The following is a 26,191-nucleotide window of genomic DNA, read 5'->3' on the forward strand; positions in this document are numbered from 1 at the left end:
TCAAGTGCACCCTCATTTATTTGCCCATTCCCCTATTGGTAGACATCTAGGGTACTTCCACGGTTTTGTCCTTTCTAAGCATCACTGCGGGGCTCATCTCCAGGAGGCGTGGCCCCAAGGCTTGCTGTAAAGGGGAAGAGAGCTAAGTCCGGGGCTGGCCCCCTTGGAGCCCGACCTGAACTCCCTCCCCAGGGTGGGGGGGGGGGGAGTCCCCGCGTACCTGCAGGAGGATGGGATGCGCGTTGACAGCCAGCGTGTAGAGCAGACGTAGCTTGTCGCGGTCCGTGAAGTGGTCCATGAAGATGCTGCCAGCATCGGCCACCTCGGCGTAGCGTCGGACCACACGGTCCAGGAGTCGCTGTGACGGGCAGCGCAGGAAGGGACTGGGCAGGCCCTGTGGGAGGTGGGTGGGAGAGACCCCAGGAGGGGGAAAGGCTGCTGAGGTCTTGTGGGGAGACGTCAGGACGGGACACAGGCAGGCCCTGATGGTGGGAGGAGACACTAGATTTGGAGGATGGAGAGAGTAAGGGGCTGCACGGGCTCGGGCTGGGGAGGGGGCCTGCGGGGGGAGACCCCGAGGGCCAGGGAGAAAGGATGAGCTGTCCTAGGGGCAGGGTAAGCGGGCGCTGGGCAGGTGGCACAGCCCAGCAGGCAGTGAACGTGTTAGAGATCCTGCATTTGGCCACCGTCACACCCCCACTGTGCCCCTCCACGGAGAGCCAATCTCACACCCGAATTGACCAGAGCGGCCCTCACTGACCTTTTCGATTCCTTCCACCGTCTCGTGACACCTACCACGATTGTGGTGTTACACGTGAGCATCTTCTTGGGATCAAATTGGGAGGTCCGGACCTATGCTTACCTTCCGTGACCTTCCACCCTGCCGCCATTTTCTCTTCACGCTGAACCAAGAGAATGAACCCAACCGACTGATAAAAGCGAGTTAAAAATCGGGGCCTGGGGCCCAGCTGGCCACAATTCAGCCCCGGCCCCACACCTACCGGCTAGCTGTGTGACGTTGGACGAGTTACTTCGTCTCTCTGTACTTTGGATTAAAGTCTAAAGCGAGGGTGCCAGTAATAAGAGATCATGAGGATGAAATAAACCAATAGGTGTAAAATACTCGAAGAGCGTCTGGCCAGCGGTAAGCACTCAGTAAACGCTATCGGCTTTTATGACATGAAAGAAGTTTAAACTCCCAGCACAGAGGATGGGGGCGATAGCCAATGATAGCAGCGGGAACAGGAGTCAGGCTTTGTGGCTGAGAACAGGATTTTCAAGCTCTAAGAGCCTGGCTTTGAAGATTGCAAACCAAAGCCTGAAAGGTCCAGGGCCAAAAGTGTCCCACAGGTGTCTGTAGACCGTGTTTCCGGGCTGCCCGCCTAGCGGAGGCTCTGGCTGAGTGAGCCGTTCGGGTAGGTGGCGAGGTGGGGGGGGGAGGGGGGTCTCCAGAGCCCCCGGACATCCTAGCACGGGGCCGGGGTGGCAGCCTGGAGCCCGCCATCTCCACAACCAGAACCCAGGAGGATGGAAGGATCACTGGGAGCCTTGAGATGCCTTGAGCGTCTTGGAGATTGAAGGGGGCACAGATAGACTCAACCATCCCTGTCTGCTTGGGACTGAGAGTTTCCTGGGACATGGAGCTTTCAGAGCTAAAACTGGGAACCCGAGACAGTTGGTCACATTCCCACGTGGCTAGACCACGGCATGCCTCTGCCCCCTGACGACGACCAGAACTGACTGGGAGAAGCCAGTGCGGAGGGTTGTTGAACTGCCATGGATAGTACCATGGTACCATGTTGAACTACCCAGTGAGCCCTCGGACTCCCCAGGGAGGGAGGGGGCTGGTCCAAATTCTGAAGTGACTGGGCATGATGGAATGTGACTGGGGTCGTCTGACGGTGTTCAGATGCCCCGGCTTACTCCCCAGAGGGGTGACAGCACGGGAGTTGAGCTCAGAGAGAGCAGATTAAAGACCATTCCATTTTTGCACCTCTGAGTCTGTGAGGGTCCAGTTCCTGTGTGTTCCATCCTTCGGGAATGTTCGTAGATGGGAGGAGTGGGGACTAACCCACCACCTGCCAGGCGGTGGGCTGGGTGTTCCCCGTGTAGTAGTTCATTTCATGCTCCCAGGCACCCACGAGGTAGGTGTCATTATGCATCTTGTTTTGCAACCGAGGAATTGGAAGTCTTCAGAGTGTGGGCAAGGGTTGGATTCAGGATTTGAACCGGGTAGGGACTGCATGTTTGTCCCCCTGCCCCCCCCCCCCCAAATTCATATGTTGAAACCTTCATCCCCAGCGGGATGGTATCAGATGGTGGGGCCTTTGGGAAGTAATTAGGCCATGAGGGTGGAGCCTTCATAAAGGGATTAGATAAGAAGAGACACGTTGGGGCACCTGGGAGGCTCAGTCTTGATTTTCGACTCTTGATTTCGGCTCAGCTCATGATCTCATGGTCGTGAGATCGAGCCCCGATTTGGGCTCTGCATTGGGCGTGGAGCCCGCTTAAGATTCTCTCTCTCTCTCTCTCTCTCTCTCTCTCTGCCTCTCTCGCTCTCTCTCAAAAAAAGAAGAGACACGGGAGCATCACACGAAGAGAGAGCTTTCCCTAGGAGCCGATGGACCAGCACCTTGACCTGGAACTTCCCAGCCTCCAGAAGTGTGAGAAATAACCTTCTGTTGTTTAACCCCCCCTAGTCTATGCTACTCTGTTACAGTAGCCCGAGCTAAGACAGGACCTGATCCGTTAGATCCTCGCCATTTCCCCTAAATAGGTCCTGCCCCACTTCTGTCCCCATAAGCTACCCAGGTGGAGTCCACAGATGATTTGAAGCTACAAGAACATCTCTTTGCTTCTGATCTCTGTCCCGGGCAGCCTGAAATTCCACCTTTACAGATAATCATTGGGGCCAGGGGGAGATAAGTAATCTCTTCTCTTCTGTGAGCCCAACGCCCGGGAAAATACCTCTGGAAGAGGTAGGACACGATTTGGCCATATTATATATGGCCAATTATATATGGCCATATTATATAAGGCCATATTATATTTGGCCAATAATAATAGATGATAATTATTGAGCGCTTCCTGTACAACAGGAGCCGTTCTAAGCCCCTCACAGGTAGTGGCTTCTTTTATTTACGCCTTGCAAGAGCCGAGGGAGGCAAGTAGTATGAATATTGAGAAACGCGAACATTTTCTTGAACCCAAAAGCTCAGTTTTTCTGCGTGATTCTAAAAGAAACGAAAACACATCTATCGGCTCATCAAATCTTGGAGGATGGGGACGTCTCGGCTGAGGCCGGAAGCACGGGTAGAGGGACCCCACAGAGAGGGTGGGAGAGGATTCTTTGCAGACGGAACACCTTGAATAAACCTTGAGATGAGAGAGAATACGCTAGTGACAGTGGGAAGAGAGGAGGCCAGATGGCAGGAACATTGGGGTCATTTTAAGGAATGTTAATTTTATCCCGAAGGGCTGGGAACCACTGAAGGCCTTGAGCAGGGAAGTGATATACTCACATACGCACTTGAGGAAATGATTCTGGGTGCAGTGTGGATAGATTCAGAGAACTGTGTCTTCTAGTTATGGGCTCTTGGATGCTAGTGAGGCATATGGCTGCCTAAAGATTGCATTCTCTCAGCTTTTTTTGCAGCTAGGTGTGGTGATGTGACTGGGTCCTGGTCAATGAAATATATGGAGAAAGTTCTGGGAAGGACCCTTAAAGGGACAGGGTGTATCCTTCTTCATTCTTTCCCCCCCCCACCCCCCCACCCCCCCGGAATGTGGAAGCGATGGCTGGTGATTAGGCAGCCATTTTGGACCAGGGCATGCTGAGTGTTGTAGAGCAGCAAAATGAAAATAGCCTGGGTCCTCGAGAATCATAGAGTCACTGTATCATCCCTGGACATTCAGGTGTCAGTTTCTTTTCTTTTTTTTTAAAAAAAATTTTAATGTGTATTTATTTTTGAGAGAGAGAGAGAGGGAGAGAGAGAGAAACAGAGCATGAGCGGGGGAGGGGCAGAGAGAGAGGGAGACACAGAATCCGAAACAGGCTCTAGGCTCCAAGCTGTCGGCACAGAGCCCCACTTGAGGCTCGAACTCACGGACCGCGAGATCATGACCTGGGCCAAAGTCGGTCGCTTAACTGACTGAGCCACCCAGGCACCCCTGGATCTGTTTCTTTTACGTAAAAGGGAAATATATTTTGATCTTGTGTAAGCCACTGTGATTTGAACTTCTTGTCATATGCGACTGAACTTAATCCCAAGTGTCACAGGAAGAAAGAGTGGACGCAGGGAAATCAGGAAGATGCAGTGGTCCAGGTGTGAGAGGGGAGGATGAAAAGCTTTGATTTGAAGATATTCATCGGCAGTAGAATCCATAAGTCTGGGCGATTGGCTGGATGGGGGAGGAGGGGCAAGAAAAAAGGACATGTTGGAGATAACACCCAACGTGAGGGTGGATGCCATTTGCTGAGTTTTTTTTTTTTTATTTTTATTTTAGAAAGAGAGAGAGTTGGGGGGGGCAAATGGAGGAGAGGGGCAGGAGAGAGAGAGAGACAGAGGCGGGGGGGAATCTCAAGCAGGCTCCATGCTTAGCACAGAGCCTGACACGGGGCTTGATCCCACAACCCCGGGACCCTGGACACGTGCTGAAATTGAGTCAGGTGCTTAATGGCCTGAGCCACACAGGCACGCCAGCTGTGGTCATTTTAAAACATGTTCGCAAACTCTTCGACTCTCCTCCCCTCAAGGGGTGGAGTCTAATTCCCCTCCCCTGGAACATGGACTGGCCTGGGTGACTCACTTTTAGTGACTGGCATGCTTAGGGGAGTGATGACACATGACTGCCGAGCCTTGGCCATGAAAGGTGATTCAGCTTCTCCTTGGCTGTCTTCTCGCACCCAGCTACCATGCCATAAGAAAATCCTGGCCGCAGGGAGAGGAAGCAGCCCTCAGTGGAGTGCCTTGCTGACACCAGCCCCAACGTGCCACCACGTGACTGAGCCATCTTGGAAATGGCTCCTGGTGGCTGTATTGAGCCACCCCAGGGGATGCCACGTGGAGCTGGGTGAGCTCGCTCCTCTAAGCCCTGCCCAAGTTGCAAGTTTTTGGACAAAATCGATGGTTGTCGTTGTTTGAGGCCACTAGGGTTTGTTACACAGCAATACATAACTGATACATTTGCCGAGAAGGTTCTGAGCACACACACACCACCCCCCCGCCTCTAGAACGATGGCCAGAAAAGGCTCTGAAGCCATCTCGTACCCCAACTCCCTTTATGGTGGAGGCGGCTGCTTCTCGGGGTCCCACCCGCAGAGTGGAGCTCCAACTAGTTCCGTCTGTGGTGTATTCTGGCCAAGTGCAAGCCCGCGATTATCTCGGCTCACGGCGAACAGAATTGGGAAACGAAGCATTTTCAGTAAAACCATGATTCATCCCCAGGCCAAAGGCACCCTCTTCAGGGATCGCCCACTGCTTTGGAATTTCTAAGCCACCACTCCCTTCTCAACAGGGCTAACGCAGCACCTGCCAGTGAGAGGTTAAAGGAAACGCAAAGCCTGGTCTTCTGTTGCCCCGCCCCTCGCAAGCGCGCCTGGATTCCTTATCTTTGCATTTCCTGCCTCATACCATCTCCCGGGGCACCCGGGCAGCCGGTCAAAGTCTTCATGCTGTGCTGCTAGTGACTGGGCTTCTGCTCTGCCACACGGCCACTTACCAGGGGCCATCTGTGCTGGGTGGTACTGACAGTGATGGTCACACGTCTCCTCCGCAATCCCTAACAGTCTGTACATCGGCCAATACGGGTATGTCACCATGATGGCGTTTTACATGTCAACTTGGCTGGGCTATGGAGCCCGGTTTTCAACCAAGCGCTGATCTAGGTGTCGCCGTGAAGAGATTTTGGAGATGTGGTTACCATCTACGGCCAGCTGACTTAAAGGAGAAGGGATTATCCTCCATAGAGTGGGTGGGCCCGATCTAACCAGCTGAAAGGCCTTAAGAGCAAGACTAAGATTCCCCCGGGGAGGAAGAAATTCTGCCCTGTGGATCTGGGATTTGCCAGCCCCCCATCATTGGGTTCTGCTCCTAAAGCCAAGAGTAGTCTGTCTGTTAACTAACTTGAATTTAAATTAAGAAAAACAAAACAAAACAGAAAAAGCTATGCATGGGTTCGCCTGGGTGGCTCGGTCGGTTAAGTGTCTGACTCTTGATTTCGGCTCAGGTCATGATCTCACAGTTTGTGGGATTGAGCCCCGTGTCGGACTCAGCCCCCCATCATTGCATAAGCCAATTCCTTGAACTACATCTCGTATGTATGTATATATATGTACACACACGTGTATTTGTATATATACATGCATATAAAATATTAGATATTCTGCAAAATATTTATATTATAGTAATAATTTACACCATGTGAACTAATATTAATTAATAAATGATTAATATGGCACTGAATATAATCTATTAACATGATACACAAGGTACGTTACACCCAGATTACACACTGGTGCTAAAGGAAAAGCGCTTGTTCATTGTGGACATGACAGCAACTGAGACCAAAATCTGGAGGTGCTTCCACTTTTGAAGACTCTCGGGAAATCTGAGTACACGAGGCCTAACTTCCCCGATGAGTTCTTTGATGTTTGGTTGGCTTTTATCCACATTCTCGCGCGTGTTTGCTCAAAAAACATCACCAGCCGCCAACAGGGTCCTCATTGCAAGGGTTCTTACGACAACAGAAACATCAGTGTCGAATTGTCTAGACAAATGATCCCATGACTCTGTTGGAGGTACTTAAACAGTGAAGGGTTCGTGTCCAAAATCTGTAAAGAACTTCCCAAACTCAGCGCCCCAAATCAAATCATCCCGTGAAGAAACGGGCAGAAGACACGAATAGACGCTTCTCCAAAGAAGACATCCAGATGGCCGACAGACACATGAAAAGTTGCTCCGCATCACTCCTCATCACGGAAACGCAAATCAAAACCACAATGAGGTACCACCTCACACCTGTCGGAATGGCTAACATGAACAACTCAGGCAACAGCAGACGTTGGCGAGGATGACAGGAGAAAGCGGAACCCTCGTGCGCTGCTGGTGGGAATGCCAACTGGTGCAGCCGCTCTGGAACACAGTATGGAGGTTCCCCAAAAAATTAAAAATAGAACGACCCTACGACCCAGCAATCGCACTACTAGGAATATGTCCAGAGGATACAAAAATGCTGATTCAAAGGGGCACATGCCCCCCAATGTTTATAGCAGCCCTATCAACAATAGCCAAAGTATGGAAAGAGCCCAAATGTCCATGGATGAATGGACAAGGATGTGGTATATAATATATATATATATATATATATATATATATATATATATATATGGTATACACAGACACACAATGGAATATTACTTGGAGATGATAAAGAATGAAATGTTGCCATTGGCAACAACATGGATGGAACTAGAGGGTATTATGCTAAGCAAAATAAGTCAGTCAGAGAAAGACGGGTATCATATAATTTCACTCATATGTGGAATTTGAGAAACACAACAGATGAACATAGGGGAAGGGAAGGAAAAATAAAGATAAAAACAGAGAGATAGGCAGCCCGTAAGAGACTGTTAAACACCAAGTATAAACAGAGGGTTGCTGGAGGGGAGGTGGGTGGGGGTGATGGGCTAAATGGGTGATGGGCATTAAGGAAGGCACTTTTGGGGATGAGCACCGGGCGTTATATGTAAGTGATGAATCATTGGGTTCTGCTCCTGAAGCCAAGACTAGTCTGTCTGTTAACTAACTTGAATTTAAATTAGGAAAACAAAACAAAACAAAACAAAACAGAAAAAGCTATGCATGGGTTCGCCTGGGTGGCTGGGTCGGTTAAGTGTCTGACTCTTGATTTCGGCTCAGGTCATGATCTCGCGGTCCGTGAGCTCGAGCCCCGCGTCGGGCTCTGTGCTGACAGCTCGGAGCCCGGAGCCTGCTTCGGATTCTGTGTCTCCTTCTCTCTCTCTGACCCTCCCCCGTTCATGCTCTGTCCCTCTCTGTCTCAAAAATAAATAAACGTTAAAAAAAAAAAAAAGAGCTATGCATGTTGTTCCTTTCTAGAAGCTAGAGATAAGAGAGTTCATCCATAGGTGGAACAAGACGGGACTTTCCCTCGGAGCAGATCACCACTTCAAGTTATGTGGATCTTCAGTAATTGTGCGAAAATTGCCCCAGCTTCTTCTCAAGTTCCATCCCATGGGTGAGATCTGCCCAACCTGAGGGTTTCCACTGGAGGTGAAAGATGGCAGCCAGGGGACCGCATCTGATGATTATCACGGGAGCTGCTTGTGCCGCGAGGCCTCAGCAGCGATCACTGTTTGACAAACAGGGCTGGCATGACACCATCGGGGTAAGGAAAGTAACACCTTCTACAAGTTATAAGCGTCAGGCTCTATGGCCAGCCTTGTGGCAGACATTACCTCGGCGTTTGCAGGGACTTTGAACCTTTAGTCCTCCCTTGCCCTGGTGACAATCCTGGACATTTAGTGATTGCTTCACAAAGGGCTTCCAAAAGTTGTGGAAAATTCCGTGACGTTAATTTTCACAGCCCATGCTGCCAAATGCAAATGGCAAGCTGTATCATCAAGGCAGCTAGTAAAATGCACCCATTTTCCAGATAATTGTACTAAGGTAAGAACCAGGAAACAGAAGTGACTTGTTAAAGATCATGCTGCTTACTCGTACCCAAGCCTGCTTTCATACCCAGATCTCAGTAGGGGATTTAAAATGACTGCATTAAGAGAGAGAGACAGACACTGGGAGAAACTGGTGATTTCAGAGTAGGGTAGCATGTCCCAAACTTGACCGACAACTGAAGCCTTCAAAGTGCGATAAAAATACAGATCCCTGGGGCACCTGGGTGGTTCAGTCGGTTAAGCATCTGACTTCGGCTCAGGTCATGATCTCATGGTTCGTGAGTTCAAGCCCCGCATCGGGCTCGCTGCTCTCAGTGCGGAGCCTGCTTCCAAACCTCTGTCTCCCTCTCTCTCTGCCCCTCCCCTGCTCACTCTCTCTCTCAAAACTAAAATAGACACTAAAAAAAAAAAAAATACAGATTCCCTCGGCCCCATCTGAATAGGTAGGTCCAGTGGGGGCCTAGGACTCTGCATGTTTTGACAGGTGTCCTGGGTCATTCTTGTTATCAGGCAGGTGGGAGGTGCGGGGTGTGGGGGGGGGGTGGCGAGCTTTATTTTGGATGCAAATACAGTTGTGCACTTTGGATGGCAGAGTGTGGACACCTGGTGGAGAAACACTTCCCAGACACTCCTCAGACCGTTTGAGACCTTCTTCCAGAAGAACGACCCTCTGAAGGGGGTGCTGTGCATGCCGTAAAAGGGATGCTGGGACCACCTTCAAAACCCAACTGCATGAATCTCAGGAGGCTGGAACATCTCTTGCAAACAACATCTCTCCCTCGGGGCGGGGGGGAAGGGAGGGGAGAGCTACAGCTGGAAAGGCCTTGAGTGTCCAAGGGCCGCGTACTGACCCAGACTGCCCATTGGTCTCAAGCCACAACCCAGGGGGACAGGACCGGAAGGGGGGGCTGGACTCCTAGACGCCTCCATTTTTATGCTTCCTATGTTGGGTCAGGGATGGGTGAAGACTCTAGGACTTCCCCTTGGTTATTTTGGCCAGGAGATGGCTCCAGAAGTCACACAGCTGAGTTGTCCATTTTCACGTGGTAGACAGGCTGGAGAAGTTGTTCACATTCGCCACTATGGCCTGTCCTGCTATCTCTTTGAGGACTGGGCACAGACCCAGTTTACAAGCCCTGCAGAACACGCGTGCAAAAAGCTCGGTGTGGCGGGAGGTGCGTGTTCTGTATTCAGTAAATGGTACAGATGATTGTCGCCCTCGTTGTCATCAGCGTCAGCGTCATCACTGCCACATTATAGACGTGCCTTGTAACCAGCCATGGAACTCTCCATGCACTATGTCCCCGTTTAGCTGAGGCTTCCCTTCCCCGGGCTACACGCCAGGGGGAGGCCATCTTTGATGGGAGCGGGGTGCCTGGTGTGAATGGGGTACAAGTGAAAGACTCTGTCTTGGAGTTTAGATTTGGATTCCATCTGAGAAAGAGGGAATGGGGCAGAGCTGTGGAAAGAAGGGGTGCCATGAGCCGGGGTGATTGGGCGCCCACGAGAGACTGGCTGATGTGCTAGACGCATGGTAGCTGGATGTCAGAGTTGCCTCGGGTCCCGGAAGCTTCCAGGCCCAGTTTTAGGCCAGGGTGAGCCTTACCACAAACTCGTTTTCCAGAGAGTGGGTTCACTGACTCTTTGCTCCCAAGCAGCCTGATTAACCCAGAGAAGGTGGCCTCGTTGAAGCACGAGGGAGAGTCAGTGGGTCCAGATCAGAATCTTGGCCCAACTGAGACTCAGTTTCCTTCTCTGCGAAAGGAGATGATGGTTCACAAGATGGCAGGAGGGCTCGGGAAGATAATGCGGGTGAGTGTGCATCTCTGTAAAGCATTCGACGCGAAAGGGGAACCCTCTTGCCGTGCGGGTGGGAATGCAAACCGGTGCGGCCGCTCTGGAAAACAGTGTGGAGGTTCCTGAAAAAATTAAAAATAGAACTACCCGACAACTCAGAAATTGCGCTACCAGGGATTTATCCAAAGGATACAAAAATGCTGATCCGAAGGGGCGCGTGCACCCCCATGCCTCTAGCAGCACCAGCAACAACAGCCAAAGGATGGAAAGGGCCCCAATGTCCGTCGGCGGATGAATGGATGAAGACGATACGGTTTATATAGACAATGGAATACTACTTGGCAGTGAGAAAGGATGAAATGTGGCCATTTGCAACAACGTGCATGGAGGTAGAGTGTATTATGCTCAGCGAAAGAAGTCAGTCAGAGAAACACAAATCTATGATTTCACTCATATACAGAATATAAGAAACACAACAGACGAACATACGGGAAGGGACGGAACAATGAGATAATAAGAGAGAGGGGGGCAACCCATAAGAGACTCTTCATCATAGAGAACAAACTGAGGGTTGCTGGAGGGAGGGGGGAGGCGGGCTGGGCTAAATGGGTGATGGGCACAGCATCAATCGAGGTGTATGAGTGAATCGTGTCTCTCCTCATGTGCCCCGGCTCATCCAGGGTTCTAGAACCCTTTGAACAAACATCTCAGTCTCTAGCGGTGACCAGATTTTCAGAACCCAATCAGAGGACAGAGGATTTTCTAAAATTAAAACACTAAAAAAAAAAAAACAAAAAACAAAAAAAACCAAAAAAACCTCAACACCCTGGGCCGCTTACAGCCATACTAACCCCAAACTCGTTTCCCAGATTAATTGTCCCACTTGGTTCTGGATAACTTTTGGCTGTTTCCCAAATGCAAATATGACTCAGAAGACAAAAGATTTACCACCACCGGACATATTTGAACACTTGCTCCGATGGAAATAAATGTGTCGAGGAAAGAGCGCTAACTGCTCTCGGAAAGAAAATCTATGATGAGAAGGGTGGCTTTCCTTTTCGGGATTGGAGGTCCGCCATCTGAGGTCATAGAGATGGCTGAAGGCGCAGTTTCATTCCAAGGTCGCTTTCCAAGGACGTCAACGGACCAGTGGAGAGCTTCATGTTGAAATGAGCATTAGTTTTCACTTGTCAGATAGAATCTGTTCTTTTCAACGTTTTTTTTTTTTTTTTTTTTTTTTTTTTTGGACAGAGAGAGACAGAGCATGAACGGGGGAGGGGCAGAGAGAGAGGGAGACACAGAATCGGAAACAGGCTCCAGGCTCCGAGCCATCAGCCCAGAGCCCGACGCGGGGCTCGAACTCACGGACCGCGAGATCGTGACCTGGCTGAAGTCGGACGCTTAACCGACTGCGCCACCCAGGCGCCCCTAGAATCTGTTCTTTTAAGGTTTTACAGAACATAAAAATAAGGCAAATAAATACCATTTTTCTTCTTATTGTTTAAATTATTCCTTTTTTGTATGCTTATTTATGTTTGAGAGAGAGAGGGAGAGAGAGCACGGGCGGGGGAAGGACAGAGAGAGAGGGAGACAGAGGATCCGAAGCTGGCTCTGCGCTGACAGCAGAGAGCCTGATGCAGGGCTCGAACTCACAAACCGCGAGATCGTGACCTGAGCCAAAGTCGGATGCTTAACCAACGGAGCCACCCAGGTGCCCCCAAATAAATATTATTTTATGTGCATAAATTATGGCACACGTGCTTAAGTCACTTCCCCCCGCCTCCCGGCCCCCCTTTTAACCTTCTCCACCTCCTTTGCCAACAGTTAACCAGTGCACTTTTTTTTCCCCTATGCACTGGGAGGAAAGAAGTTTCCAAAGTTGGCCATCCCGTGTGCACTCATCTTGGGACATTCAAACCATTTCCAAGCTACCATCGTTACATGTGGGGATGTAGGAATACACTCATATAGTGATACCCGGAAAAAAAAAACATTGGAAGTCAGCTTTTCCAGTAAGAAGGCTGCCCTGCTCTGATTTGGCGGGATTGGGAGGGCTGAGGGAAATCTCGAACACGTTTTTGCTTTTAGTGAATTCACTGTTATCAAGCTCTCCTAGCACCCAGGGAGAAGAGGAGAGGGTTCGGGTGCTAATAAAGCCCTGAGTGGGTTTTCTGGATACACACCCGAACACCTTGTACATGATTTAGTTGTTAAATATGCTTGCGAAGCAGGGTTTAGGTTAATTATGTATCAGAGTTAATCAATGTGTCATAATTAAAACAGCGATGATTCACTGGCTGTACCCGTTGTTCTGGATAATTAAGTCGCAAGTTACTGAACGTTTCTTTGAGCTGCACTGTATTTATTCAAAACCAGGAAAACCCACTTGGCTTTTCTTATCACAAGAAACAGCTCCCAGTTCTCTCCTACTCCAGTAGACGGATCTCTGACCCCCTTTTACTGACGTGCTTTCTGATCGTCTTGTGTTTTTTGCTTTTTCATCTAAACTTTTTAAACCATCCAGCACAGTGATTATTTGGGAGAAACCATTTGGATGATTTAAAAAGTTTAGATGTCTAAAAATGTCCACGCCCGGGTGGCGCAGTCGGTTAAGCGTCCGACTTCAGCCAGGTCACGATCTCGCGGTCCGTGAGTTCAAGCCCCGCGTCAGGCTCTGGGCTGATGGCTCGGAGCCTGGAGCCTGTTTCCAATTCTGTGTCTCCCTCTCTCTCTGACCCTCCCCCGTTCATGCTCTGTCTCTCTCTGTCTCAAAAATAAATAAAAAACGTTGAAAAAAAATTTAAAAATGTCCTCGGGGTCACCTGGGGCTCAGTTGGTTAAGCGTCCGACTCTTGATTTCGGCTCAGATCACAGTTCATGAGTTCGAGCCCCATGTCATGCAGTTCCTGGCACCAGAGAAGGGAGGGGACTTTGTACGGTAGGTGGTCCCTTCTTTCGATTTGGCTTCAGAACCCATGATAGGGTAGATTTATCACAGATTTATCACTTCCCCATGAGGAAGTTTCTCTCCGCTACAGATTGACTGGGCTTCTTAGTTCAGGGTCCATACAGGTCAATCACTGATGGAAAGTCGGGCTCAACGAGTAGAAACAGAGACAGGAAACGAGCCAGGAGCAGGTCCCAAAGTTAGAGTTTGCTGTGGATCAACTCAGAGTGGACAACACACTCAGGAAGATTGTGTAGATATAAAAACAACATTAATTTAAAAATTGGGGCGCCTGGGTGGCTCGGTCGGTTGGGCGTCCGACTTCGGCTCAGGTCATGAGCTCACGATCCGTGAGTTGGAGCCCCGTGTCGGGCTCTGTGCTGACCGCTCAGAGCCTGGAGCCCATTTCAGATTCCGTGTCTCCCTCTCTCTCTGAACCTCCCCCATTCATGCTCTGTCTCTCTCTGTCTCAAAAATAAATAAACGTTAAAAAAGATAAAAATAAAAAATAAAAACTAAACAGGGAGGCTGATGGGTAGAAAATGTTTCCCTTGCACAAGAAGGTCAGTCTCTGGCTGAGCTCTGGTTTCCACGGAAAACAGGGCCTCTAACTCTGGGTGACATCCTTTCCTTGCAGAGGGCTTCTGTTTGCTTGGATTCGTGGTACTCTGCAGTTTCTGGGTTGAGCCCTGGTGGAATGTTCGAGAAGTTCTGTTTGAATCGATGGACCAGGTTCAAAGGAGAAGAACGATGAAGAGTCCCCCCCCCCACCCTCCAGAGGGCGCAGTGGGTGGCCTTTTCTTTTCTCATGCCTCTCCCGCGGCACCTCTGCCCGAATGGACGGACAGCCTTCACCCCAAACTATGAAGGTGAAAAAGTGGCACCACGACAAAGTGGTTCGGAGCATGTCCTTTAGAGACAGGCTGCCGGGGTTCACATCTCCGCTGTGTCACTTAACGACCTGGGGGGAGCTCTTGAATTGATCTGTGCCTCAGTTTCCTCATGAGTAACTGAGGGAAAATAGTTAAGGAGACCTTATGACCCATCTTCTAAACCAGGATAGTTTTGAGAGGGAAAGGGATGATATGAGTAATTGGATTGGCACAACAGGCATACGCTGGGACTGTCTCAGGCAACCCTGAAGGTACGGTTACCCTAATAATTAGGGCACCCACCTTATCCGGGTGCTGGGGGGTTTTAGATCTGTGCGAAAAGTGTCTGGTGTGGGGCAAAGGCTCTATAAGTGTTTGTTGTTGTTTACCCCAAAGACAGCACCTTTCCTGGTTTTTCCCACTCCTGTAAGTGAGCCCGTGATTCTCCTTGTCCTCCAAGGTCTGGGCCTGTTTCCTCGTCTCTTTTTGTGGGCACAATGATGGCTGCTCAGCTTATACCAAGGACATCACGCCATTGCTTGGCTCTCATGGGACTCTGGACATTGTAGGCACCTGATACGGCTTTCCCGAATGCGTGATGAACAGAGACTGTGAAGGGCCTTGCGAACACAAGAGACTGTGGTCAGGTCGGGGAGTCAATGGGCTCAGTGGTCATACGCCCCCTTCATCAATTTCACAAGCTATCATCAGATCTCTGGGTAGGAAACAAGGTTGCTTTTGGAGGGTCCAACAAATGACCTCCACGCTGTGACTATGATTGACCCCGGACTGTCTTTAAACATGGGAAAACCAGTTGGGAGCCCCGGGAACCCGAGGCAGAGAGTTCTGGAAGTAATTTCAGGGAGAACAGATGGGAAATGAGTGTTATTGTCTTGTTCCCCATTTGCAAAGGCCAAGCGGACATAAAGGGTTGGTCAGGTTGGGCATGCGGACAGGAAAATCCGAGGATCAGAAGTCAGCCTTGGGGTCAGCCTCCAGCACTGTGTCCCATGGGCAGCTGGCTGGGCCACTGATGATCCGTTGGCAGAGCCCTTCTCGAATGGGCACCCACCCACCACCTTTCTGACCGCAAGCTGTCTTCTACCGCGCTTGTCTTCATGCACAGAGAAGTACATTCCACTCTGGGTGACGGTAACGCTGTTTTAGTGGCCATTTCACTTGGTGGCTCGGCGACGTACTTGGCCAGCAGTAAGACCACCACACAGAAGCTCCAAAAGGGCAGAACTCAGTCTTCTCCGCGACCGTGTTTCTAGCACTCGGTAGAAAGTCCTCACTCCGTACGTAGCTGTTTAATAAATCCGTGGAGGAATTGTTGACGGCTCAACTCAGGGCTGTGGTGAATTGACCAGCGTAAGCGCCAGCCTGTGAGGTTCTTTAGGAGCTGGCAGAAAGGATGGCCTTTCCGGCGACACACCTGTGCGTGGCTGTGTTTTACATCCTTTGATGATGATAGCAGCCGCAGCTAACGTCATCGGGGGGCTTGCTCTGTTTCGGGCGTGGTGCTCTGTGCCTCACATGGGTTGCTTTGGTGCCCACAGTGAGGACTCTGTATGCCAGGATGTTTAGAGATACTCAGGGTTTCCTACTAAGTGCTGGAGTTAGGATTCGAACTCAGGCCCTTCTGAGTCCCAGACCAGACCATACTGGCCTCTTGCGTTGGCCCCTGCAGCCTCCGTATTAGGCCTTCTCTCCCAGGTATTGCCAGGTGGTCATGACCTGGATCCCAGGTGTCCTTGTTCCTCCAGGAACCCTGGGCATCAGCCGGCTGGTAGCAGATGCCATGCATCATGGATGTGCCCTCCCCTCCCCTCCCCTCCCCCAACTTTCTTCACCAGCAGCTGTTGTATGTGTATGGCCCTGTCTTACTTTTGCTGTCCAGCCGCCCCGACCCCACTCTAGACTCTTGTCCATCCACCCTGCCTACTCCTTTTTTAGGCCCATTTCTGGAAAGATCCACTGTCCTTAAGCCACGTTACTCTAGAAACGCAAATGCTGGGGCGCCTGGATGGCTCAGCGGGTTCAGCATTTGACTTCGGCTCGGGTCATGATCTCACGGTTCGGGAGTTCGAGCCCCGCATCCGGTGAGCTCGAGCCCCCCTTCAGTAAAAAAACAAAACAAAAAAACCCACGAGCCGCGCTTCTCCCTCTCTCTCTCTTTCTCTCTCCCTCTCTCTCCACCCACGCTCACTTGTGCTCTCTTTCTCTTACAAAAAAAAAAAAAAAAAAAAGAAGAAGAAGAAGAAGAAGAAGAAAAAGAAGGGGGTGGGGGAAGAAATGCAAGTTCTCAGCCCCTGCCCCAGACCTGCTGAATCAGAACCCCTGGAGCTGGGTCCCAGCGATGCCTGTGTTAACAAGCCGTCTGGAAGATTCTGCCGCAGGCTCAAGTTTGAGAACCCTTGTACCCCTGTCTTACAGAATGAACTTCAACACCTCCCTGCCTCTCAGTCCTGCCCTTTCGATGTTACCCACTGCTGTTGACACAGACAGTGATCACGGGGCTTGACACTTTCTACGTCCTTAACAAGCAAATACTGGGTCACAGACTGATTGATGTGCCAGGGTGCGCTTACTTGGGGTGTCTGCTCCAACCCACAGTTCTTGAGATGCTGAGTCAGGTGGCCGGTGTCTGCCTCCAGGTGCCTTAGAACTTTCTAGTTTCCATGAGGTCCAGAGGGATGTACTTCCAGCACAATAAGCCCCCTTTTTTTTTTACTTTAATTGTTCTAAGGTTTCTCTCTTTCTTTCTTTCTCCTTTTTTTTTAATGTGTGTTTAGTTTTGACAGAGAGAGCAAGAGAGAGCAAGTGGGGGAGGGGCAGACAGAGAGGCGGACAGTGAGCCCGGCGCGGGGCTCGAACTCACGAACCGTGAGATCATGACCTGAGCTGAAGTCAGAAGTTCAAGCGACTGAGCCACCCAGGCGCCCCTCTCAGGAGGTTTCTGATCGCTGCTTAGGTTACAAGCAAATGTTTCCCTTTTGGAAGACATGTATCATTGTGGTTCCGTAGGTGACCGTCTTAGCTGAACTCCCCACCGTGTGACTCCTGGCATCTGTGTAGCGGAAGCTGTGATCAGGGCTCCTCCTTTCCTTGCCTACCTGGGCTCCTTGCTGTCAAACTTCTGGCCGCCAGATACTCACTTGGTGGCAATCGTGGTCCCCTCTTCCGTGGGGGGAGTCAACGTCTTCGATGACCCTGCCTGTGGGGTTGGTGACTAGCTTCATCCTATTGGAGTCTCTCTCTTTCTTTCTTCCCACCTCATGCTCCGTCTTCCCCCATTCCGGGGCCCCAGGCTTTGCCCCTGAGGGGTTTGTGAGCTGCTCAAAGCTTCTCACTGTGGCAGATGAAATCATCACGGTGGCAGGCAATTCAGCTGATAGTTGGGACAGACAGGGCAGCTGATGCAGAGTAAACCACATTATTTCATGGTCTGTCATTCTGATTCAGGTATGCCAAGGTTGGTCATAATTCTCCACGGGGCTGTTCCATTTTATGGGCTGCTGGGTTCCCTGCCACACCCCACCCCCCACCTTTCTTTTTGAATCAGAAGACAGGACACCAAGTGCTTCTGACAACTCATTTGAGCATGCAAGCTTGCAGAAACTTCCATAGGAGCTCAGTGCCTTCTGCCGTGCAAAGGTCCTGTGGTTCAGGAAGCTCAGACAGAATCCTGATTGTCAGGGAAAGCTTCAAACTAGTCTTGTGCTCGCCTGGGGGCGGGGCTCGCCAGGGTCTCGCCTGGGGGCCAAGCTGCTTCTTCTCTCCGGCCCCTCTCTGTTGAGGTTGTACCACCCGTATCAGCCACGGTTCAATCAGAGAAGCAGAATCACTAGGTTCTTTGTTTTTAAAAGCAGAGATTTGGCCTCACACAATGACAGGAGCAGGTTAAGCAGTCTCTGTGGGGCTGCTGTCCCCCTATCTGATGCTGCAGCTGAAGTCCACAGGCAGGCAGCCGGGCAGGGAAGATCAAGGACAAGGCTGAACCCACCAGCATAGACTGGAGCTCATGAGGCTACTCTGAAACCTGTGTCAGATCTTAGCTTGATGCTGCGGTGACCTGTGGAAGCCGGGGTCCCGTGGGATGGAGCTAAACCCAGCCGGGAGTCAGAGAAGCTGAGGCCACCCTGTGTGTGAGCGACGAAAGGGTCACTCTTTCCCTTCTGCCGTCCAAAACTCCCAATCGAATCTTTCCGTAGCTCGCTTGAAACAGACATCGACGGGGAAGGGAATTCTGGGAAATGCAGCTCGGCCCCGCCCAGGTGACACCTGACAAAGCCACGGCCATGCCTTGACCTTTCTGTGGGTCTCGCCCGGTGACTTTTCTCTTCATTAACGATATAAGAGATAGTATGAGATGCAATATTAAGTTACAGGGGAACGTGCCACGATCCACGCATTGAATATTTAAAGATTATTCTTGTAAGTTTTCAACTTATTCCACTTACTAAGTATTTGACTTATTTTCATTTATTTAGTTTTTAAAATGTGTTTTACTTAGTTTTGAGAAGGAGAGCACAAGTTGGGAAGGGGCCGAGAGAGAGAGAGAGAGAGAGAGAGAGAGAGTGTGTGCAGGGGAGGGGCAGAGAAAGGGAGACACAGAATCTGAAGCAGCTCCAGGCTCCGGGCTGTCAGCACAGAGCCCGACGCAGGGCTCGAACCCACAAGCCGTGAGATCATGACCCGAGCCAAAGTCAGACCCTTAACTGACTGAGCCACCCAGGCGCCCCTGGACTCATTTTTAATTAAGTTAATAGGACTAGAGGAAAGATTAGAAGAAAGAACTCCAATGGGTTAATGGTGGTTGCCTCTGGGGGGCAGGGGGTGAGTTGTGATTTTTCCCCCTACTTCCTTATGGGTTTTTCAATCTATATACTTTAGCCATTTTTATAATGAATATATGTTCCTTTGATGATTAGCAATAACATTTAAACATTGAACATGAAAGGAAAGATCTGGTTTTGGGGGTGACGGGTGACAGGTGGCCAAGGTGAGAATGTGTCCGGGAATGGAGCGGTGGGGAAGAAAGGGACAGGTCACAGGGCTCTCTGCAGCGGGCCGGAAGTGGTGTCCTCCAATCCCACGGCAGACAGGGAAGGGCTGGCACGTTGTGAAGGGGAAGGGCTGGGTTGGAAGAGCTCTCTGTGCACAGCCAGGGAGTCGGAACAGAGGGGAGGCGACCTGCCCCGGGGACCTCCAGGGGGAAAGTGTGCTCAGGCAATCCTATGGCCTCCAGACCCGCGAGCCCTTGAGGAATTCAGCTGAAATAGACAACCGAAAGGGGAGGCCGTACATAGAGCGCTCACTACTGGGCCATGGGCAGGATATCTGGGAGGACCAGGGGATCACATGGACCCAGGAACAGATAGACTTCCTTAGACCAGAGCCCTGGGGGAGGACCATAACTTTAGGATGACAAGAAGATGCCAACTTCGAAATGTTAGAAGGCCGTTCTGTTTGTTGGCTAATACCCAAAAGTCATCTATGTCGTAGAAACTGCCTGCCCCACGAGAAGCACACAGGCCGTCCACTGTCTTGTCCCCAGGATTGGAAAATGCCAGTCCGAAATGCCACCTGCTGAATCTGAATAAATGATGGTGTGCAGAAGGTCTCCACCACATCCAGTGGTGCCATTTTTTTTTTTTTTTTTTAATTTTTTTTTTTTTTTCAACGTTTATTTATTTTTGGGACAGAGAGAGACAGAGCATGAACGGGGGAGGGACAGAGAGAGAGGGAGACACAGAATCGGAAACAGGCTCCAGGCTCTGAGCCATCAGCCCAGAGCCTGACGCGGGGCTCGAACTCACGGACCGCGAGATCGTGACCTGGCTGAAGTCGGACGCCCAACCGACTGCGCCACCCAGGCGCCCCCAGTGGTGCCATTTTGGGGGCCCTAGATGCACGGTCACCCCGGCCCCCTGACCTTCCCAGAAGCGCTTCATAGGGAGGCAGTGCTGACCCTAGGAGGAAGAGTGATGGAAGGGGGGGTTAGTCTTTGCACTTCACCTCTCCTTCTGGTGTCTCACCTTCCCTTTGAAGTACAGTCCTCAGAAGTGCTCAGTCCAGCTTATCAGGCAACCCCCTGGAAACACCACCCCTTGTTGTCCCGAGTAAAAGGCATCTACTTCTTCCTTCCCTGCCCTGGGTCAAACGCCTTCGTGGTCTCTTTTCCAAGGCCACAGTGGAGAGATCAAGCCCTGGAGAAGGTTAACGGATAACCAGGTCACCATTCTTCCTCACCTAAATCTGGTAGACGTTTCTGGCAGTGAGAGTCACATTCCAAGGAGTAGGGACCATGATACTTTCGGACGTGTTAACACCTGGGGCAAGCTGGTATAGAGGTTCTTTGGGGGAAAGTCAGGATTTTCAGACTCTGAAATCCGACGGCTTCTAGAGCTGACCAGGGAGTAGGCGCTGGCTTGGACTGAGAGTCATCCTGAAGCCACGAATAGTGAGTGGTGAATGATGTCCCTTTCATTCCCTCATTCTATCACTCCTTCATCTCCCAGACTTTTCTGAAGTGTCTACTCCATGTCAGACATGCGTGAGGGAAGACATTGATGAATAAGATGCATCCCTGGGGTGCCTGGGTGGCTCAGTCAGTTAAATGTCCAACGGCAGCTCAGGTCATGATCTCAAGGTTCGTGAGTTCGAGCCCCGCGTCGGGCTCTGTGCTGACGGCTCGGAGCCCGGAGTCTGCTTCCGGTTCTGTGCCTCCCTCTCTCTCGCCCCCTCCCCCGCCTTGCACTCTGTCCCTCTCTCTCTCTCTCTCTCTCTCTCTCAAAAATAAATAAACATTAAAAAAAGCTAAACAACAACAACAAAAAGATGCCGTCCCTGCCGGCAAGCAGCACCCTGTCTGGCTGGAGAGGCAAAACCCAAAAGACAGAAAACCAATGCCATGTACTCTATAGAAAGTGCCTTCCTGGTCTGCTGTGTGTTAGCAAGTCAGACTCTCCTCTGGCTCCCAGGCCAGGCTTCCTTCCTTTCATTTTTGCTGGGCGGAAAGCCACAGGTATCCCCTGCACTTCCTTCAGCCTTGAAATAGTATCCCAAATGCCAAAGCCTTTGAGAATAAGGTGAGATTCCTATTCCAACATAGGGCAATGGTTCTTGAGAAAAAGAGTGCCCATGAGCCAAGCCCCATATTCACACTATCTTCTTTCCCTGAGGGCATTTTCCAAGCGGCAGTACAGGGTCTTGCTGGGTAAAGGAAACAGTTTGGGGCTGCCAGAGTAGCTGGGATTGGGCGAGGGGGGGGGCAGGGTCCTGTAAAAGAGAAAGCCACAGAGAAGGACCCCCTCTCCCCTCCCGCCATATATGTAAAAGTGCCGGTCAGGTCTTTGGCCACACACTGCTGGCAAGATGGAGGCTGGACCTTGGGCATCTCAGCACCCTGGGCTTTGAATCGGACCTCAGCAAGTCCTACCGTGTCCGTGGTCCAAGGAACATGTGCTAGGAGCAAAAGCAAAACTGAAAAAGATCTGCATGAACCAAGTCTAACGCCCAGCCTCAACAGGATGAAGGCAGTGGCTCTCAACCGGTGGACAACTTTGGACCCTACGAGATGTTTCGCAACATCGAGAAACGTTCTGAGTTGTCACGGTTGGGGGTTGTGAGGCTACTGGCGTCTAGTGGGCAGGGGCCAAGCACGCTGCTAAACACCTTACAAGGCACATCCTCCCAACAAAGAATAACCGTCCCCAGATGTCAACAGTTCCAAGATTGGGAAGCCCCGGACTTGGGTCATCTGCAAACAACGTAGTTGGCTCCTGGAACAAAACTCAACAATCTTTCGTGGAGGGCGATGTAATTCGGAACCTCTACAAAGCTCCCGAAAATCCAGCATCTAATAAAAAATTACCAAAAAAAAAAAAAAAATGTGAAGAAGCAAGAAAAACTGAGAATCAAGAAAAAGGAAAACAACCCACAGAAGTGGGAGTAGAACCAGAGATCATCCAGAGTTGGCACGTATGGAATTCAAAGTAACTATGATTAAGATTTTAAGAAAACGGAGGAAAAGACAGATAAAATTAATGAAGAGGAGAGAATTTCAACAGAGAATTGGGATTTATAAAAAGAAACAAAAAAACCCAAATGACATTTAGAGATACACAGTGCAATATCTGAAATTAAGAACTTATTCGCTGGATTGAACACCAAACTGGGCACAGCAGAGCAGATGATTAGCGAGCTGTATATGACAGATAACTCGTGGAAGCTTCTAGAAGTACATAGGGGAATACATTTATGATCGCGGGGTAATCAGGATGCTAACAGCATTAACTTTAAAATACACAGTCAATACACTGGACTACACTGAAATTTAGAATTTCAGTTCATCAAAAGATACCATTGAGAAAGTGAAACGAGGAGAAAATGAGGAGAAAACGAGGAGAAAGTGAACTAGGAGAAGATATTTGTAATACACATACCCAACAAAGGGCTCATGTCTTAGAATGTAAATGCAACTTTTACGCATCAACAAGAAAGGCAGGTGACCCGATAAAAAATGGACAACTTAACCCAGCATTTTACAAGGGACGAAGTCAAAGCGGCCGATACATCTACAAAAAGGGTCTCTATATTATTAGGAGAAAAATACAAATTCAAACCACACAACGAGATACTGCCAGGCACCCACCGAGATGACGAAAATGGAAAAGTAACACTGTGAGTGTTGAGGGCGACGCGGGACAATGGAACTCGCTTTGGTACAACTGCCTTGGAAAACTGGTAGCATCTATTGAATGAGTCCACACATACATGCTATCATCCAGCACTTTTAGCTCCGTAAGTAGACTGATGGTCGCCAGTTGACATACGCAAGAATGTTTGCAGCAGCTGTAATTCACAATCGCCCAAACTAAATACAACCCTAGTGTTCATCAACAGCAGAATGGATAAATAGCGACATCATCACACGGCGGAATACTATACTGCGATGAAAAAAGAACCCCAGACTACGGATTCATGCAACAACATGGATAAATAGTACAACACCGTGCAGAATATGTACTGTGTGATTTCATTTCAACGAAGTTCAAAACCAGGCAAAACCAATTCATGGTGAGTTAGGTCAGAATAGTAGTTGCCATTGGAGGGGGTGGGGTGATCAATGGTTCTGGTTTGCTTAGGATTGAGAGGTTTCCTGGGATGTGGGTCTTTCAGTGCTAAACCCAGGATAGCCTCGAGAAAACCATGCCGTTGGTCACCCTGGGGGGGGGTGTCTTTTTAGGGAGGGGACATAAAAGAGCCTTCTGAGGGGTTGGAAATGTTCACAGTCTTGATGTGGATCGTGGTTACATGAGTGGATACATGCAAAACTTTAGGTGTTCACTGAAGATTTTTGCATTCAAGTATATACTTTCTCCTTTGATTTGAAAACTTTGAAAATAGCTATATTTTATAATATAGGATTCATTGAATGAAATCATCCTAGACCAACTTCAGTTTTTTTCTTTGACCTCATTATTTGATTTTTAATCCGAGAAATGCAATAGACTTAGAATATATTGACTTTAGTGAGGCATTCAACAGTAATGAGAATTAACGGATTAATCCTCATCGAGAAAGACTTTCTCTTTCTCCCTGATCTGTTTAACATTTTTATTTATGACTAGGACCTAGATAAAAATTGCTTTCATCAACATAAGATGATGATACATAGTTGGGGTGATAGTGACAATGATAAGTAACAGAATCAAGTTGACAGGCTCTTAGAGTAATGGATTTAATCTAAGAAGGCCATATATAACAGGATAACTAAAAGGCTGTGTTTTTCAAAACTAAAATCTAGCTGTGGAAGGGGCTTTAGCTGAGACAATGTTTAATATGCATCAATTTGAGGGGAATGACCTAGATAGGAAAGGGAATTGGGGATTATCTAGACTGGGAAGCCAGGATTTAGGGGGCAAATATATGGGAGGGGGAAGTGTCATATGTAACTCCAAGGAGTAAAAATAATTTAATAATTTAAATGAGCGAAAGCCACAAGAGGACAGATTTGAGATGAACTTTCTAATTATTTGGTCGGTTCAAAGAAGGAATAGGCTGTTTCTTTTAATTTATTTATTTTGAGGGAGAGAGAGTGCGTGAGAGAGAGGGGAGGGGCAGAGAGAGAGAGAGGAGAGAGAGAATCCCAAGCAGGCTCCAAGCTGTCAGGGCAAAGCCCGACTCGGGGCTCAACCCCATGAACCGTGAGATCATGACCTGAGCCGAGATCAAGAGTCAGATGCCTAACTGATTAAACCACTGGGCGCCCCAAAGAATAGGCTGTTTCTGAAGATAGTGAGTTTCCCAATTTGTTTGGCAACATAAAAGATGCAAAGATTTTGAGAGTTTCAATTGGTAAGATTTCAAGTTTCTTTCAACCCCAAAGGTGTGGTTCAGTGGGTAGAGATCTATCTCGATCTTTAACAGGTTGATACATTGTTCTGTGGTTTGCTCTCTTATATGTAAACCAGGGGTAAATAATACACTTATTTCATACTTAATCTACCGAAACGACTTACAACTCAAGCCTTCCATAGAATTCTCGGTAATCCTTAAAGAGAAGGGCCAACAAAACTGGAAAATTTTTTATTGTTATAAGTGGCCCTAAGTCAGGACCAAATTGACATGTAATTCCTCATTTTTATGTCTTTTTGTATCATTACTCCTCTGCATTAATGGCCAAACTTGTATCGACAGCTGCCTAACACAACAATGGAGTGGTTTCCAGTTTTCCTCTGGGCAGCGATTTGGCAAAGGTTAAATCATAGATTGGGGGTATATAGAGTTTTTATCATTGTTATTTTCTCGATATTGTAATTGTAAATTAATTGAAATTGACATTAATTGTAATTAACAATTTCAGTTATTTGTGGCTCCAAAGATAATGTTTTGAAATTCTGGGGTTGGCAGGGTTCTTTTTTCTCCCCCTTTTTGTTATTGTCAATGTCTGCTGTCATTGGCTTTTAATCAGAGAAAATGGTCTGTGGTATTTCGACGTTTTCAAATTTATTGAGAGGTTTTGTGGCCAAATAATAAACAGTTTTCAGAACACCACCAATATATCAATTAGTTTCAGCATTGGTTTTTTCGAGTGAGTACCTTTGTAGATATCTATTATATACTATATAGTTTAACCTCCGTTTACTTAATATTATGTGGACATGTGTAGAGGCACAGCCAATTATCAGGCCTCTGAGCCAAGCAAAAGCATTCATTCCAGCATATGGAAAAATAGGTATATTGAGGGGCGCCTGGGTGGCTCAGTTGGTTGAGCGTCCGACTCTTGGTTTCGGCTCAGGTCATGACCTCACGGTTGTGAGTTCAAGCCCTGAATCGGGCTCCGTGCTGAGTGTGGAGCCTGCTTGGGATTCTCTCTCTCTCTCTCTCTCTCTCTCTCTCTTCCCCTCCTGATCATGCTCTTTCTCTCTCTCTTTTTCTCAGAGAAAGCTGAAAGCCTGCTTTGAAAGCACGGCCTGCTTTGGCTGGTCCATCTTGATGATTGTCCAGGCTTCAGTTAGGCCTTGGCTGGGGGCTGCGTCTATTCTGCATCTGAGCCCTTCAGGAAGGAACCCCTGGTGACTCATCTCACACCTCCCTTCCCTGGGTCTTCTCTTGCCTCTTTTTAATTTCCCAACTTGTTTGTGTCCAGGTGGGGAACACCTTTCACCGTCTTCCTTTCACTCATGAGCTCCATCAGGAGTCATTTAGGAGTCATTTGAGCATGACGGGCTGAGTGGTCCGTCAGTCCTTTTTCTATGAGCCTTCCATACAACGGAAGCCTGGAAATTAATAGGTTAGTCTCTACCCCATGCCAGATAACCCGTTTGCCCCAAATGCCAAGGTGATGAGGTCTCGGTGGCCGTAACCCTCAAC

The 26,191-nt window shown here is 49.2% G+C and overlaps 1 protein-coding gene across 1 annotated transcript in view; it reads right to left on the reverse strand.

Annotated features, from left to right (window-relative positions):
* The window catches only part of DIPK2B (divergent protein kinase domain 2B), a 46,909-nt gene that overhangs the window by 6,258 nt on the left and 14,460 nt on the right, over positions 1-26,191 (reverse strand). Inside the window, exon 3 of the mRNA XM_058712436.1 lies at positions 221-394. Coding sequence (XP_058568419.1) covers positions 221-394 — 174 coding nt within the window. The remainder of the gene's footprint in view (positions 1-220; positions 395-26,191) is intronic.

This window comes from Neofelis nebulosa, chromosome X (assembly GCF_028018385.1).
Source record: "Neofelis nebulosa isolate mNeoNeb1 chromosome X, mNeoNeb1.pri, whole genome shotgun sequence".
Taxonomy (NCBI): domain Eukaryota; kingdom Metazoa; phylum Chordata; class Mammalia; order Carnivora; family Felidae; genus Neofelis; species Neofelis nebulosa.